This window comes from Pleurodeles waltl, chromosome 7 (assembly GCF_031143425.1).
Source record: "Pleurodeles waltl isolate 20211129_DDA chromosome 7, aPleWal1.hap1.20221129, whole genome shotgun sequence".
Classification (NCBI taxonomy): Eukaryota; Metazoa; Chordata; class Amphibia; order Caudata; family Salamandridae; genus Pleurodeles; species Pleurodeles waltl.
The window spans coordinates 1,026,854,311-1,026,871,758 of record NC_090446.1 but is presented as its reverse complement, the minus strand read 5'-3'; the positions used below and the strand labels follow the sequence as shown (position 1 = coordinate 1,026,871,758).

The window sequence follows — 17,448 nt, the reverse complement described above, 5'->3', positions numbered from 1 at the left end:
CAATCCACGCTTGTGGTATTCGTGTTAAGGGTATGAAGATGTCATACAGCAGATAACTGCCTTTACTGTAAGCATGTATTTCTCCCCTTTCGCTTGATTTGGATATTTGGATCAATTTTGCAAGGGAACAAGAAACCTGCTCATTTTTTGGATACGTTTCACAAGGAACAAATACAGCAGCTCCACTTCTAAAGAAGCCAGTGATCTGCAGCCAAGACCTGGGGTGTCACATGGGGGAGGTTAGCGTTACAAGGGGACTCAGTACAATAAAAATAACACAAGATAAGCATTATAACGCTTATCTCTATCAAAGACAAGGCACTAAGGGCCACATGTACAAACACATTTCCCCATAGACACAGAATGGGCAAAACCGTTTGATACATCTGGCCCTAAATCATACTTACTTGCATCCACTCCTACTGCATGACGAATGGGGAAAGGGTGGGATCTATGTTAATGACAGATGGTTGCCCTCACACAGGGATGAAGACTTTGGATCCAAAATCATGATGTGTCAATGGCCTATAGTGGATACTGCCATTGACCACAATGGAAATGAAGGAATTTAGAGGACTCAGCCCTGCATCGTGCGTCCCAGTGTAGAAAGTTGATTTACTGCCTAGCTTTTGTCTCGTGCTTCAAATGGAAGTGGAGCAGGCAGCCTGGGACAGACAGTCCAGACTTAAATGCATTGATTTGTTTAGAGATACAATCTTATCTCTAAGCATCCATTTGTTTAGAGATACCATCATATCTCTAATCAAATCGATCTATTTACTATTTTTTTATATGAATGTGTAGGAATTTGAGATGGGTGCAGCCCCACAGCCCTAAAAGAGAAACCGCCCCTGCCTTCTCTACTCTACTCAGTGATTAGGGAAACCCTGGGACAGGTCTCGCAATAGTTTCACAAGTTCTCAATGAAAAAAAGTTAAAAGCTACTGTATAATGTTAGTGGAAAGTTAAAGTTGGGGTTATGGCCAACAGTACTACATGCATGCTGGTCCCAAAATGTTACTGCAGTTAAAGAAAAGCACAGACAGTCCGATATTCATCACAGCAGCCTGGCAGTGCTTGCTCTGTGACAGTACACTAGACCTTTATCATGAGACAAAATAATACTGTTCTAAGAGTTGTTGGTATTTAAAAATTACAGTTCTTGTAAGTCAAATTACCGGTAGCGCCAATAACATACAGGTCATTTATCAACCTTAACTCAGAAAGATGATACCTAAATGTTTTTTAAAAACTGTTGAGTTAACTAGCTAGAAGTTGCACACTTTATTCCAATGTATTTTTGATATTTATTTCACTTAATTATTTTGATGGTTTACTTGGATAAAACAGACCCCCCGAAAGATGGTAAAGCTTTGTGATAATACATGGGAATGGTAATATGCCTAATCATGCAGCTTTAACAAAATAACTAGTCCACCACCCCCCCAACTATGGGCTGAAATAGATATGTACAAATAAATAGCAATAGTTCCATATTGATGTAATACTTTTAAGTAATACACATGTGCAATAAAATGTAATGGGTAGTGATGCAGGACTTTCAGATTGAATAAGGAACTTAAATATATGGGGTTCTGCAAACCCTGTATAAATGAATGTCCCTAATTCCATTATAATCGGCGACTTGTGACACACACAGTCACCGATTATAAAGAGATGATTTTATAACTTCACTGTGATAAATTCTGACATTATAATAACTGCTGCCAGAGCCAGGAGGCAGGTCAGGTCACGGAGCAGCTGTTTACAGCAACAAAAATAAAATCTTGCTTTTCTTTCTTCTGCTCTATTTTTTTCTGGCTTATAGTGACAAGCAGAAAGATAATGTTTATATTCTGGATTCATTAAATAATTATAGAAAGGTTAGAATCGTTCTGCATGTTCTAAACAAATCTGAGTTTCATCACTTTAGATATAAACTCAGCCTTCGTACTCCTTCCTCTATATGGTTATGGACTCCTCAGTGACTTGCAATACCTTTAAATTGGACAGCAGCAGGTACTTTATTTATTCTAATATATTGGAGGAATTCTACAGGTTACTTGTATCTTACATTTTAAAACATACACTAGTTCCTATCACGAGGCTTTCATTGTAGTGCTTATGGTTGATAACTTATGTGCTTATGTTTGATAACTTATGTGCTTTTTAGTCATTCAGGGAGAGAGCACTCAGAGTATGCATTCAAGGCCTGAGCTCATGGTAATGATTTTTTTGTTCAGGAAACGGAAATGTGAGTCCTTTCTGCTGTCGCTATTGCAGGATGTGACTTCAGATTCAAGGCGCACAAATCAAGATGGTCTAGCTTTTCAGAGAGAACGTCTCTTTGCTGAAGTGTGCATGATTCCAGATTTAGAGAGTTTATCCAACAGCTATTGTAAGGCATAGCAGGCTGCTCTTAAAGCACATCCAACCAGTTTAATAGAATGAAAACCTGTGTGGTGTAATCAAACATGGTGGGTGGCGGAGATCGCCTGGAAGATGCATGTTGCACTGGTTTTATCTGTCAGGATCGACTGCTATCTGATTTCAATAGTCTAGCCTACACAGCGTCCATTCCTATACAACATTTGTAGGTCAGGTTTTGGGGTGTACATTTTTCTATTGTAGCTACTAAAATACACAGAAACACTTGTAACTTTGGACAAGAGAAATGTGTTGTATGGGTTGTAAATAGTTGCGCGTGAGCTACGTGTATGAGAATGTGGTCAGAGGAAGAATGGGAGCTAGAGATGGAATGTGGTGTGAGGTTGTTGGAGTTGGAGCTGGACGGAGAAGGATTACAGATGTGCTGCTGGAAATGTTGGGGCTGTATTATTATATATTTGGACAATAAATCATAAAGAAAATACATACGGCTGAAGATGTGTTTACTACAAATTTGGCGACGAGCTGGAGACACCGTCTGAACACGCGTAATCAGCCCCAACGTCTTGGTGTTTGCCGAGTGCGGAGGAACATTATCGAGCGGATGATGGACACAGCAATGGATCCATGATCACATTGGTCTGTTTCAGGAGAAAAGACCCACCAAAACGTACGACTGTACGATTTGTGGCTGAACGCCGTCTAGCGCATTCTATCAGCGTGCACGAGGGAGGCTTGCATTCAACATAGCTGTTTCCTTGGTTAACTGAGCTGTGGGGAAGCGCGTACAGCCTTACTGGTTACCGTTGCTGTGTGTGCTTTGTCTTGAGCGGATTGTTAAAAAAATAAATGACTGATTCTTGTAAGGCACACCCAGGCTGCTAGTACACTGCTTGTGTGCTTATGTGGATAGCTTTGGCGGCCATATTGGAGATCCTTTTTGTGTTAAAACTGGACAATGAAGCTTTGTGCTTAATTGGTCACACCTGGGGCCATATTTGAGGTGTGAAACTCCTTTTGGCTTATAATACTTATTATTGCCACTGTATTTCTTGTTGCTGGCACATTTTCTCAGCCATGGCTTTAAATGGCTCATTGAATTTGCCTCCTCCTCAGCCATTTCAACCTTTAGTAGGTGATAATGCAAGCAAGTGGCAAGAATGGAAAGAATATTTTCTAAACTATATTGCTACATGTGATGAAGAGGACGATTTCACACCTACTAAGAAGAAAAAAAATATTTTACATTGTCTGGGCCCACAAGGTTTAAAAATGTATAATCGCATTAAAAAAAAACTCGCCCATAGGGTCAAGGTGATGTTTTCACTAATGCTATGGAGGATTTGGACAGATACTATACACCTACAGTGTGTGTTGGCATTGATAGATATAAATTCTATCATAGGAAACAATTGAAAGAAGAATCTATCAAGGAATATGTATCGGCTTTCAAAAACTTGGCTTTGACTTGTAGATTCGGGTCACTACATGATGAAATGATCAGAGACCAAATTGTTATGCATGCGGCCAATCCATCTATACAAGACTGTTTGTGGGCAAATGGAGAAGCACCCTTATCTGAGGTTATGGAAATTGTAAGGAAAGCAGAGTTAACTGGAAGATGTGCCAAAGCAGTGCTTTCTGAAAAGAAAGATGAAAAGGCAGTTATGGAACAGATTAATAAAGTTAAAAGCAGAAGGAAAAGTTCAAACTATGTACGGGAAATTCCTAAGTCAAGAGATAACCTTGTCAAGGGGCAATTAAAGAAAACTGAGGCTAAGATTGACAAATCCATGATTAAGTGTTACAGATGTGGATTTATGGGTCATTACTCTAATGACAAGAAGTGTCCGGCACGGAACCAAAAATGTTCAGAATGCGGTTTGGTTGGACATTTCGGGAGAGTATGCAAGAAGAAGAAAGAAAAATCCATTGAGTTGTTGGAGAGAGACTCAAATTCGGATTCATCTCCTTCTGATGATGACAATTTAAATATGTGTGTATCCAATGTAAGAGATCAGTTGGATGAGGAACAAAAACTTACTTCAAGAAAAAAAACTAAATGTAATTTATCCATAGAGAGAATTGTTGTTAGTGTTATTGCAGATTCTGGATCTCCCTACACTATTGTCAGCCAGGCGGTGTGGATAGATAAGTTAGAACCGAAGTTGGGAAAGATGCTAGCACCTTCGGACATAGCTCCAAGAAGTTTTACTGGAGAACCTATAGACATTTTGGGATATAGGAATGTGTGTTGTATGTTTAAGGACAGAGAGGCTGAATGTAAATTGTATGTTTCAAAGGCAGGGCCATCAGTGTTGGGATGGTGGGACCAAGGCAAGCTTGGTATTATTCTTAATCCGTATAGTCCTGAACCAGTGTCTGTGGTGCAGGAAGAGGTTTGGGATGCTAATAATACCAAAGTTAAATATCCCATGATGTTAGCGGGTGGTATTGTCAAACTGACAGATTTTCAACACAGGATAGTTTTAAAGCATAATGCCGTACCAGTGACTCACAAAGCTAGGAATATTCCTTTGGGTATTAGAGACAACGTGTACAAAGAATTGGAAAAATTAATGCAGGCAGGTGTCATTGAACAGGTGGACTCTTCGGATTGGGTTTCGCCTTTGGTGGTGGTGAAGAAGGCCAATGGTAAGTTCAGATCATGCATTGATCTGACAGATTTGAATAAGAATATTATGGTGGACCAATTTCCGCTTCCAAGAAGTAACAAAATGGTTGTGCGTATGAAAGGAATGAGTTGGTTCACCACAATTGATCTAACCTCAGCTTACCATCAGGTTGTTTTACATCCGGAAAGTTGAAGACTTACTGCATTCATCACTCCTTTTGGTTCATACCAGTTTACTAGAGTGCCATTTGGATTGGACTCTGCAGCAGCCATGTTCGAAAGACTTATTTTCAAACTATTTAAAGATTTACAAGAGGTTATGTTTTTTCAGGATGATATTTTGGTCATGGGTAAGACAAGGGGGGAACATGATGCTATATTGAAAAAGGTGTTGGACATACTTGCTGTTAAAGGGCTCACTGCTGAAATGTCTAGATGCAACATTGCGAAAAATAAGGTAACATATCTAGGACATGAAATAAGTTTGAAAGGGGCAGAACCAAAATCTAAATTGGTAGAGACAATAAGGAAGCCACCAATTCCTACCAATAAGGATGAAGTGAGAGTATTTTTAGGTTTGGCAGAATTTTACGCCAAGTATGTAAAAACTTTTGCCAGCAAGACTTATCCTATCAGGCAATTGTTGAAAAACAAGGTGATGTTTGAATGGTCCAAAGAACGTCAAGAGGTGTTTGATATGATCAAACAGAATATTATAAATGCACCAGCTCTACAGCATTTTGATCCTAACTTACAGAGTATCGTAAATACTGATGCGAGCAATAAGGGGCTCGGAGCTGTGCTTACGCAACTGGATACTTGTGGGAATGAAAATGTGATTGCATTTGCTTCACGCTCATTAACTGAGACTGAAATTAGATATTCAATTATTGAGCGGGAGACCTTAGCATGCGTTTGGGGTTTGAAACATTTCAGGCAGTTTATTTGGGGGTGTGAAGTTAATTTTGCGTAGTGATCACAAACCGCTCATTAAGGTACTTCCAACTAGTGGTTTGTTTAAGGCATCCCCACGAATAGCGAGATTGTCCATAAAACTAATAGATTACAAGTATGAAGTGGAATATGTTCCAAGTGTAAAAAATGTAACTGCAGATTTTTTTAGAAGATTTCCTTTGCGAACTAAAGAAGTGTCTTGTAATGAGGATGATGAGTTGGATAATGGTTGTGTTTTAGAAATTTTAGAAGGAATTCAAGGAATTTCAAATGAAGAATGGGAAACTGCCACAAAAGAGGATGGTGTGATGTCTAGATTACTTTCATTGATTGTAGAGGGTTGGCTTAACAAGAATACCTTGGAAGGTAGCTTACATATATATTGGGAATTGAGACAGGAATTGTCTGTGGAAGATAATGTGGTCTTGCACAATGGTAAACTAGTGCCACCAGAAAGTCTTAGAGACAGGTTGTTAGAGATTTGCCATGAAGGTTATGTAAGAATTTCTAAAATGAATAACAGAGTTAAACAGTTATATTGGTGGCCTGGAATAGATGTTGCTGTTGAGAGGAAAGAGAGAGTTTGTGTTTTATGTAATGAATCGGAAAATAAATTGTTGACTTTTAAGCCACCTTTATGTCTGTTATCGTGTCCAGATATGCCATGGGATAGAATTGGTTTAGATATCACTGGACCAATTTATGATGATGGTGAAGCGAAATTCATTCTAGTGTTAATGGAACATTTTTCGAAATGGCCAGAGGTGAAGATTTCAACAAAAATGGATGCTTCAGGTATATTAATAATGCTTATTAACGTTGCTTGTTGCGCCACTTCCTTCTTTTCAATCAGGTTTTTTAAATTACACTAACTGTGAATAATTTATTTTTCACAATTAGTGTAATAAAATGGAGTACAGTTAACTGGAATGTGACCTCCCTTGATAGCTGAGGTAAGCAAAAACACTTTTAAATGTATGTTGTGTGAGCGCTGAGATTCTACTAATAAATATTTCATGTAGTCTGTATTTGCATAGAAAATGAGTTAAACTAGAAAATAAAGTGCAACTCGAAAATGTGCCTTTTGAACACCCATCACCTACTATGTAACGTTTTACCAAATAAGCATACTGATGTTTATTCTGCACTTATAATAATAATTTAAAATGCAGTAATTGGGTTATACTTATGATTAAATGCTATGTGTTTGCTTAAATTAACTGTAGGCCTCAAAGTTACCGAGGTCTAACCCTTAGTATTGCACTGCTGTTTATTAGAAAAATGCAATGTCAGAATAAAATTGTATTGCATGCTTGCTGAAGAATAAAGATGTATTGTTCTAACTGAAGGTTGACCAGAATTATAGGGGAAAGCGCGAATCATCGAAGCAATCCGGAGGGGGCAGGAGCCCAAAACCCAGCGTCCAATTAGAAGGGCAGGAGCCCTTTAAATTCTCATCGCGCTCCCGCCGTCGCGGGAAAGCGCGAATCATCGAAGCAATCCGGAGGGGGCAGGAGCCCAAAACCCAGCGTCCAATTAGAAGGGCAGGAGCCCTTTAAATTCTCATCGCGCTCCCGCCGTCGCGGGAAAGCGCGAATCATCGAAGCAATCCGGAGGGGGCAGGAGCCCAAAACCCAGCGTCCAATTAGAAGGGCAGGAGCCCTTTAAATTCTCATCGCGCTCCCGCCGTCGCGGGAAAGCGCGAATCATCGAAGCAATCCGGAGGGGGCAGGAGCCCAAAACCCAGCGTCCAATTAGAAGGGCAGGAGCCCTTTAAATTCTCATCGCGCTCCCGCCGCGCGGGACGCGCGCGGGCGGCGCCCGGGCGAAGCCCGGGCCAAGGGCGGGCCCGTCCTTGCCCGTTATTGCCAGGAAGAGCCAGGGCAGGGCCACCCCCGGACATTTTGTAACAGGTAAAGGCTGCCTGAGGGAAGCACCATATGGTGCTGTGGGTGGAGTGAGGCACCCTGAAAGATCTTCATCAGTTCGGAACTCCAACGCCCTAAACAGGTTCCACAGATACAGGACTTGGGCAGTGGCTGACAACTATTTACCCACCCGGACACTTCCTCAAACAGAGGTGATCAGCCCTTCATGCCCCTTAGATATCTCAGCACTCCCTAACACAAACCTCAGCAGAGCTAAACAGGGTGAGGAAAAGAGAGGGAGAGTGCTCACAGGAAAAAGATTGCAAAACTTTTGAACAGGATCTGAGTGTCCTACCAAAACAAGATGGGTAGACGAAAGGGAGGGATACCTTTGGAAGAGGCAGGCAATAATAAGACCTTAGACGGCTTCCTCCAAAAAGCGGTAGGGGCACTAGAAAAAGAAATTGAACTGGTCGAGCGCCGTCTAACTGCTCCCCCATCCTTCTTTTCACCAGCTTCACAGCCCCCCTCTGCAGAACCACCTGCACCAACCACCCTCACAATCCAAACACTCAACGCAGAACCCTTGGACAGAACCATACATTCTTCGGGATCTACCCAGCCTATGTCAATCAGGCCTACACCCTCCCCAAATCATGGCACAAAGGGCAAAAGGAAACGGGGGGAGACGAATCTAAAGAACAAACGGGCCCGTGTCCTGGACCCCTCTGTCCATACTGTTTCTACCAGACCTAAGGATCATATACCTGCCCAAACCACCAACTATGGCAATCTGGATATTACTTCTATCACAGACTTTATTAAAGATGAGCTTCTAAAACAACTACATCCTATAACAATCCGTCTATTAGCCATCGAGGAGAAACTCGATGCCCTCATTAAACCCAGCCAGCCAATCCCCTCTTCCCCATCGGGCTTGCACTGCTTGCGACAACTCCCTATCCTTGGCCCCCCTGTCAATGATGCCAGTAGCCCCCTTCTCAAACCACCTACGGTTCACAAGCCAAAACCACCTTGCTCTGACACACTACATCAACTAGCGAAGCTTTCTACACCTAGACTGGCTAATCTCCCTAAAACGTGGTACACAAAGAGCGATTCCTCTTACCTAAGGCGGACTGGTGAAATTGCCCCTTCCACAAACACGGGCGCCAAACCCCATAGAACCCACCCAAATATCCCAGTAGATCGGATGCGCAGGGACTCAGGAATCAACATGGGAACTTTACATCTACCTCCAGAAGCCTGCCCCTACGTGCTTGTTATTACGAATGTCCCTAAGCTCAAGTCCATCATCCCCGAATCATTCACAGAACTAAAAAACAAGGTTATTCATTGGTTGCATAAACATGCTAGATTCGCATTCCATATGATACCCTCAATATTAATGGTGAGGAGGGTGGGTTGGGTGGGTCCACTCAAAAACCCTGGTACTGGGGACTGTATTGTTATTAACTTTAATGCGCCCTCCCTCGTCGATCAGCTTTCCCTAAATGCATGCCATCTCAACCCCCTAGGGGGGGCCACTTCACTTTGCAGGCTTCAGGCCTTTTACCCCCATAAACCTGCACCAGGTTTCAAGGGGGTGACAATGACATCCAGAGATTTTCCTAGGGCTCAGATGCCAACTGATTTCCAGCCAAGTTGCAATCCTGCCTCGCCCACACTCTCCGAAAACGATTGACTATCACACATGACTTTTCTTAATTCCCGAGGTTCAAGCAACTGGAACAAAACCTATCCTATAGCTGGGAAAAATGAAACTCATAAAACAGGGAAAATCAACTGTGGGGCCGAATATACTCCCATTAGCAACACTAGTGAGTCTACTCTAACCCCCGCTCTCGCCCAGTCAGACTATCTTAAATCTTCTGAAATTCATATCGAGGGAACAGATAAGGAGCGCTGGGTGATTGAGATTAATTTAGCAACAGACCCACTAGATCACAGCAAACCCGCAAACCCACCTCTACTCCAGGTTTCTGATTGGCTTAGACCACCCCCTGTCCCAGATGGGGCTGGAAGCACCCTAGACACGACCGAGAAGGGCATATTGCTTCCCCACGGTACCCTAGCCCCGAGAGAGAATCCCGTGGCTGAAGCTCCCCATAACAAACCAGATGGCTTAGATACCATCCTCAGTTGGAACATTGCCGGATTGGAGAGTAAAATGAACAACCCTGAATGGGGAAAATTCATAGACAAACATAAAATATGTCTCTTCCAAGAAACATGGGCGCTGGAGCCTAAATATAGAATCGGTTACAAAAGTTACTGGGTTCCAGCAAATAAGGTGAATTCAGGGAGACCCTCAGGTGGCCTGCTAATATGGCTCAGCTGTTCTCTCAAATGCCAAATTGAACCAATTGACTTGGGCTGCCCTGATCTAATGGGTTTATCAATACCATCCCTTAGAGAGAAACCACTTTTAATAATTAACATCTATAATAGGAGCCTGGGCAATAAATATGAGTCCAACGCACTGACTATTTTAGACAATTTTCTCACCGATAAATCACCCACTCATTTTATTCTTATTGCCGGAGATTTTAACACCACTTTTGAACCCTACTCACTGGCCCAGGAACTATATAAAGATGAAGATGCTCATTGGGGCATCCCCCAGCTGGTGTCAAGCAAAAGACCTAAAATCAACAGACTATCGTACCAGCTCATGGACATTACATTGGCACACGGTCTCCGGGCTTGCAATGGCCGCTCCCGTTCGGATCTTAACCTTCACCCCACATTTAAACGTGGGTTGCAGAAGAGCCAGATTGATTACATCTTGCTCGACATCCGCCTTTGGGGTCACATGGTCGATATGAACATCACAGAACATGAGGAAAGCGACCATGAACCATTGATTTTATCACTCAGGAACCTACTACCCCTACTTGAAGCCTCCTGCCCCAAGTCCTATAGTCAGCAGCTCGCACTGACCAACAACAGGCGAAATGTTAGATGGAAATCCCTGAACACTGACATAACCACTTTGGCAAAAGTGTACTGGCAGCTGGCGGATCATATGGAATATATACTTCAACCCACGAAAGATAGTGGTGGGCTTATAGCAGCCCACACACTGTTTTTTAACTCTTTAAAAACTCTTCTTACTAAAGAGTCGGCAACAGAGCCTAAACAGAACTCTAACGCAAGATGGTTCAACACTGCATGCAGAGAAGCACAGCATAAGTTGCTGAGAGCCCTAAGAGGTGGCCAGATGGATTATATAAGGGAAGCTAGAAAAGACTACAAAAAGGAACAAGGTAGAGCCCGTAGGGAATGGGATGAATCAAGATGGGTCCTCCTCCTGGAATCTGCTAAAACAAACGACACCACGAAATTCTGGAAATTGGTAGCTGATGCCAGCAATGAACCACACCGTTCGCCTGGTGCCTCAATACTCCCTGCAGAATGGTCCGACCATTTTTCCCAATTATACCTGGGGACCACCGATGCTGCTTCCCGGGATCTGATCCATATCATGACCTCCGAGACCCCCAAAATTGAATTCACTTTGGCAGATACCAAGGCTGCGATTATCTCAATGAAATGGGGAAAGGCCCCCGGCCTTGATAAAATACCAGGAGACCTTTACAAGTCAAATCCAGATGTATGGGCCCCATACCTAAACCTCATCTCAAACGAGATAGCTGCTGGAGCACCTGTTCCGAGCTCCTGGTTGGGAGCAGAGATAGTCCCCATTTTTAAGAAAGGCGACCCCTCTAACCCTGCCAACTATCGCCCAATCTCCTTACTCGACAACTTCCAAAAAATCTATGCAAAGCAAATTTTGTCCTGTCTAGAAGACTGGATTTTAGAAACAAACGCCATCTCTGACCTACAAGCAGGGTTCAGACCAGCAGTCAGTACTATAGATCAGGTACTAAGATTTTTAACAATAAAATGGAAAACTGTAGAAATAGGAAGGGGTAACCTTTACGTAGTTTTTATTGATCTCAGAGCCGCGTTCGACCTGGTCCCCAGAAACCAGTTATGGCTGATGCTAGCCAATATGGGTGTCCCGCACGGCCTTCTGAAACTTATTACCCGCCTACATGAAAATACCTACGCCCAAATCAGGAACGGCAAGAAGGGTGATCTCACAGAACCAGTGGCTATTGATAGGGGAGTTAGACAGGGGTGCGTCCTGGCCCCAACTCTCTTCCTATTATACATAAACAACTGCATCAAGTACTTAGCAAACTGCACAAATGATTCTCCCAAGCAGGCTGGAACCAAAGTCCCCTGCCTACTCTACGCAGATGACACTATTCTTTTGTCTAAATCACCCATGGGAATTCAAAACTTGGTAAATCAGTTTGGTGTTTACTGCAGAAATTATGGATTAGACATAAACCATAAGAAAACCAAACTTATGATATACAGCGCCCCGAACAAGAAGCTCAGCGCAAACATAAAGATGGATCTGACTCCCCTGGAGAGAGTAATGGAATATGACTACTTGGGCATTAGACTATCCGACAAGGGCAGCTGGGAGCCAGCCATAAGGAAAGGGGCACTAACAATTAGCCAAAGATGTGGAGTAATAGGACGCAAAGCTAGCACTGCCACAAGCCCCCCTCTGATCCTTATCTCTGAAATATATAAAGCACAAATCCGTGCTGCGGCCCTATATGGAGCAGAACTTTGGGGATCACATAGACAGATGGATACTCTCCAAACCAAAGAAAACAACTTCCTCAGACACATATCTAGACTGGGGAGGGGCACGCCAATGCTCCCCCTCAGACTGGACCTGGGCTTAAATAGTATCAAAGACATAGCATATCTAAGACCACTCCTGTATTGGGTTAGACTATGGAAAACAGACGAACTTGAACCCTACAGGGCAGCAGTTAAAGAACTATTACCACCTCATCACGGATGGGAAAAGGTACGGTGGCTCAGGGAGATGAAAGCGGCATGGACCAAACTGAGTCTATCCCAGTACTGGGAGAACCCCGAGATGATTCCTGGCAGTGCTAAACGCCTGATCAAAGAACATTATTGGGCAAAAATCAACGAAGAATCTCTCTGTTCACATGTGTCAGGTCGGCTGACAGCTGAATTCCTGCTGGTCAAACACGTTCCCTTCCCTGAAAGCTCCCTGGATCTACCCATACCAGCCCGTGCTCGCTCTCTACTACTCCAGCTCAGGTACGGGACATTGGCGGTTAATAGCTACACGGCTGGTTGGTCGACTAACAGTTCCCCATCGGACAAATGCATAAATTGTCATTTATGCAAGGAAACAGCTGAACACATCCTATTTTTCTGCCCTCTGTACAAAGGCCCCCGAGGGAAGTGGATTATTCCCTTGTGCAGAACACTCCAACCACTATCCCGCAACAGTCTATTCAGAATATGTAAATACGACACTTCCATACTGATAATCAGCGCTGTTTCTAAATATCTGGCAGCAGCATGGAAAATTCGTAATAGGACTATTCTAGATTTTAACTCACTGTTTGAAGAGTTGTCTTGAAAACAGTAAATCAGCATCCTGTTATATCAGCCTTGGGCTCTAATTGTAAACCGCGACTTATTGAGCACAAAAAAACGTATCTCTGAATAAGTGCTATATTGAGTTATTTTAACCAAAGTGTTTTATAAATTTAAAATTATACTTAATTTTATAATTGTCAAGATGCAATTTATTGGATTAATTAACCCAAAAGAACTAATTAACCTAGAGCATCATCTACCACTGTCTGACTTCTTAAATTTTTTAATCAGTTTTACTGCCTGGAGTTTCAGTGCCTGATTTTATATAGAGATGTGCCACACAACAGCTTTTACGTTATCATTATTCTACTGTTCAGGGTTATGTACAGGGTAAGATCCAGAGACTATTCCGAGCACCTCTTTCACCCCTCCTATTTATGTAATCTTTCTCAGGCAGCTACTGGACCCCTACTTTTTTTTACTATTGTTCCTTTTATTGTGTACTGGTCTATGGTTTTTATCTTTCTGTACGTATGTATATATTTTTTAAATCTTTTAAATGGCCCAAATTTGGACCGAATAAACTATTGATTGATTGATTATAGTAGTAGCAAAACAATTTTTTTCCTGTCTTCACTAGAAACTGTGTGTTAGGTAATATGTGTAGAAACCTGAATGTTCCAAAGTTGTTACAAATGTTAACTCAAAGTGTATGAGAAAGCAATGTTCCCAGGAACTAGCAATGGATGTACTGACGGAAGTTGCTTCTTAATGAGGCGAACAATGTGCGTAAAGAAGAGGAGCCAATCATCAAAGTGTGAAAGACTGTTTAGTTATATCTTAGATTTGAAATATAAATTTTATTGGACTAATGACTATTGCATGATTCTTTGATAGATGACAATGTGGGTCAACTTTAACTTAACCACACTGCACTGAGAGTTCTGGGTAATTTTTTCAGGCCATATCTTTGACACCTTACTGAGGTCACTTCGCTCCCTCTGCAGAGATCTACTCTACTCCTTAGTTCATCTTCTTGTGCTAAATGTGTAATGCTGGTGCTTACTTTGCGCTCAATGCTTAGAGCTAGTAGCACCTTTGCTGCCTACCTTAGATAATTCTTTCTAATGGTTTGGAGAGCTTAGAGTCCCCAATTTTGAACCATTTCCCTTTCATGTCCTGATGCTGTTCGAACTGATGTCTGCTTGATGAAGACTATTCACTGCTTGCTGATTCATAAGGACAGGTATATCAAACTCCAAATGTCTTTATGATTGATTTGTCTTTTGTTTCTAGGTACCAACTGATGCCTTATGATACAGCCATAGCGAGATGTTTTCCAAATTTGTGTTGACTAAAATTCTTTTGCATTAAACCCAAACATGCTGATGCTAATCTGATGTTAGTGAGTTTTCTTCCATTCATCTAAACTGCTATATTGATGTTATTCAGTTGCTGAATTCCAATGTATGTTATTACCATTTCACAATTACTCTTATTGTTGATTTGCACGTTGGCCTTAGAAGGATTAGTTACTAACGAATTAGTTAAATTGAGATTCTTTAGGAGATTTGGTCAACCAGTGTTGTTCTTATACATATATCATGTGGTGTTGAGCCTAATTTACGTGATACTAGCATTGTTAATCTAAGGAAATACATTTTCTAACTCATTCTAAAGGTGTGGTTATTCATGACCTAATGGGTCATGGTGTGTAAGAATTACTGACTCTAAAGAATTTCTATTGTTTGTTTGATGATATTTATGATATGTACTAATTAAGGGTGTGAACATCTTAACGAGTCAAAAGGTCCATTGACCTAAAAATATGTCCCCTTATCATTTAACATAAAGAAGACCAATAAGGAAAGACGTGCTTGCAGTTGCATGTTTCAGGTGAGAGTGTGCTTATGTAAAGGAGAGTGTGTATGAGTGTATATGTGTTAGTGTAAGCATGCATGTGTGAGTGAAAGTAAAGAGGAAATGGCGTGTGTTGACACTTCTGCTACCGCTGCCATTTTGGTGAATTTATATCCATGACTACCTGCTCTGTAGACTGTAATCCATAGCCTGAAATATCCCAAATCTGGATCCATCCACCTGTGTCTCCTGAAACCAGAACTGTATTGTCTGAATTGGCTGAAAGTCCAAAAATGGATTCATCAACATCTTGTGGGGCGTAGAAAGAGACTGAAAGAGAAGAATATATAATTCACTTAAGCAACATCATAGTAATTTGAAGTACTTGCACCATCTCTCTTGGGATAATCATAATACTACCAATCATCATCAAACAGTGACTTTCATAGGACACATCACTTTAGTTAGGATGTCATATTACCCAAGTCTGTTTTCTTTCATACCAAATTTATCTTCCTGGAGAGTAGCTAAGCTAAGACAAATTAGCTCCAGATATTTATTTTGAAATAAAAAAAACTGGATATACTTACCTGACTAGCTGAAGAAAATCTCTAAAGAATGAGTGGTGCTCGCCTCAGCCAAATGTATATCTACCATTCTAAAAGATATCAGAGATGCTATCACAGGACTAGATAATGAGAATGATTTTCCAATAGGAAGGAGTATTGCAAATCTTTATGAAACATGTGTGATTAAAGGTTCTCAACATATGTTAAAATAAAACGTGATCTGACTTCCTAGAATTACCCATGTTAATAGCTCCTGCTTTGTATTTAAAAGTGTACAATATTGACCATTTTTTCACCTGTCCCTCTCTAGATGATCAAGAAATATGTAAGGACACATTGGTTGAATATCAGCATTCACAGGGAAAATGCTCAGCAATTTTGAGTACCACTTGAGTAACCAACATTGGCAAAGCCAATCGGTCTCACCTAGGGGCCTATTGGTTTGGCAATGACTTTTAGCCTTGTAGTACAGCAACAGCAAGATGCTTTGCAGCAGCAAAAAGCTACAAGTGCTCCTACAAAACGATGCAAGATTTAATAAATATTAAAGGGCAAACTGGTATCCCTGGGAACGTGGGTACATATACAGAAAATAACAAAGATTCCCTTGTTGAGAAGCCTAAAACCTAAGCTCCTAAGTTTCTATGGCAAAATGAATGTATTACTCATACAAATACATTTAAGCAGTGTATAATGAGTGCCCTCAGATACTACTTTAACTCTAAGTATGCAATGAAGTAACTGATTTTCCCTTATTTCTCCATCCTCATTGGCTGCTTCCTCTGTTGTCCTGATGAAGACCCTGTTTCAATTTGCACAATAGGTTGAAATGTTGACATCCTAATGTGTTGACTCTCATAAATTGTAGTGATTTAACTCATTTTTGGGATTTTCTTTTTGCAGTGTGTTCTGCTAATGGATACTTATTGGCCTTTGCTCTAGGTCAGAATTTTCCTACACAAAGCTGGTGCTTTAGCAGCTAAGACTCTCGGGTGCAGAACTCTTCTACTGTAATGATGTTGGAAAAATATCTAATTACAACCTTATGCAAACTTAGAACACCACAACATACTCAGTAATTACCAATTTGGGTTCTGTCCACGATGGGCAATTAAAACAACTCTCTTCGTCACCATTGAAGAATCGCTCACATACATGTCCACATTATACAGGTGGTTATACGTTATACAGGCCTACACACTGTGCCGTCCAGATTGCTCTGTCTTCAGCGTGACACAATGACCCAATGCACCACAACAATGCACCACAATATATTTCTCTACCATTCCACTAATCCTTCACATTGCTTTAGAACTGGTGGAAAGGCCCTGCGATCGTCCAAGTCATTCCTTTCAAATAAGCCTGGGCAACTTAAATTGGGATACTTCCTCTCTGACATATGTGGATTGGTCCCCACTGCCCATGATCATGTTCATTGCCTATTACACAGAACTTAGGCAGTCACAACCTTAGATATCAAATATACACTAATGACGCTCTGACCCATATCAGAATATCTGATATACCAGGGAATTGCCAACCTCTCCCAGACCGTCTCAATCATGTCTACCTCTGGTTAGGACTAAACTCCCTTTGCATCTATGGGTCAAAAACAGGAATTGGTGATCACGTACTGTTCCCTTTTGACTCCACTCTGGATGACTGTTGGAAAATGGGTTATTGGTAAGGGCAGGTAAGTACC

General features: G+C 41.5%; 1 protein-coding gene across 1 annotated transcript in view; it reads right to left on the bottom strand.

Moving 5' to 3' along the window:
• The window catches only part of LOC138245864 (cilia- and flagella-associated protein 337-like), a 1,005,044-nt gene that overhangs the window by 327,343 nt on the left and 660,253 nt on the right, over positions 1–17,448 (bottom strand). The window contains 1 exon segment of the mRNA XM_069199842.1: positions 15,362–15,507. Within this exon segment, the coding sequence (XP_069055943.1) occupies positions 15,362–15,507 (146 nt within the window).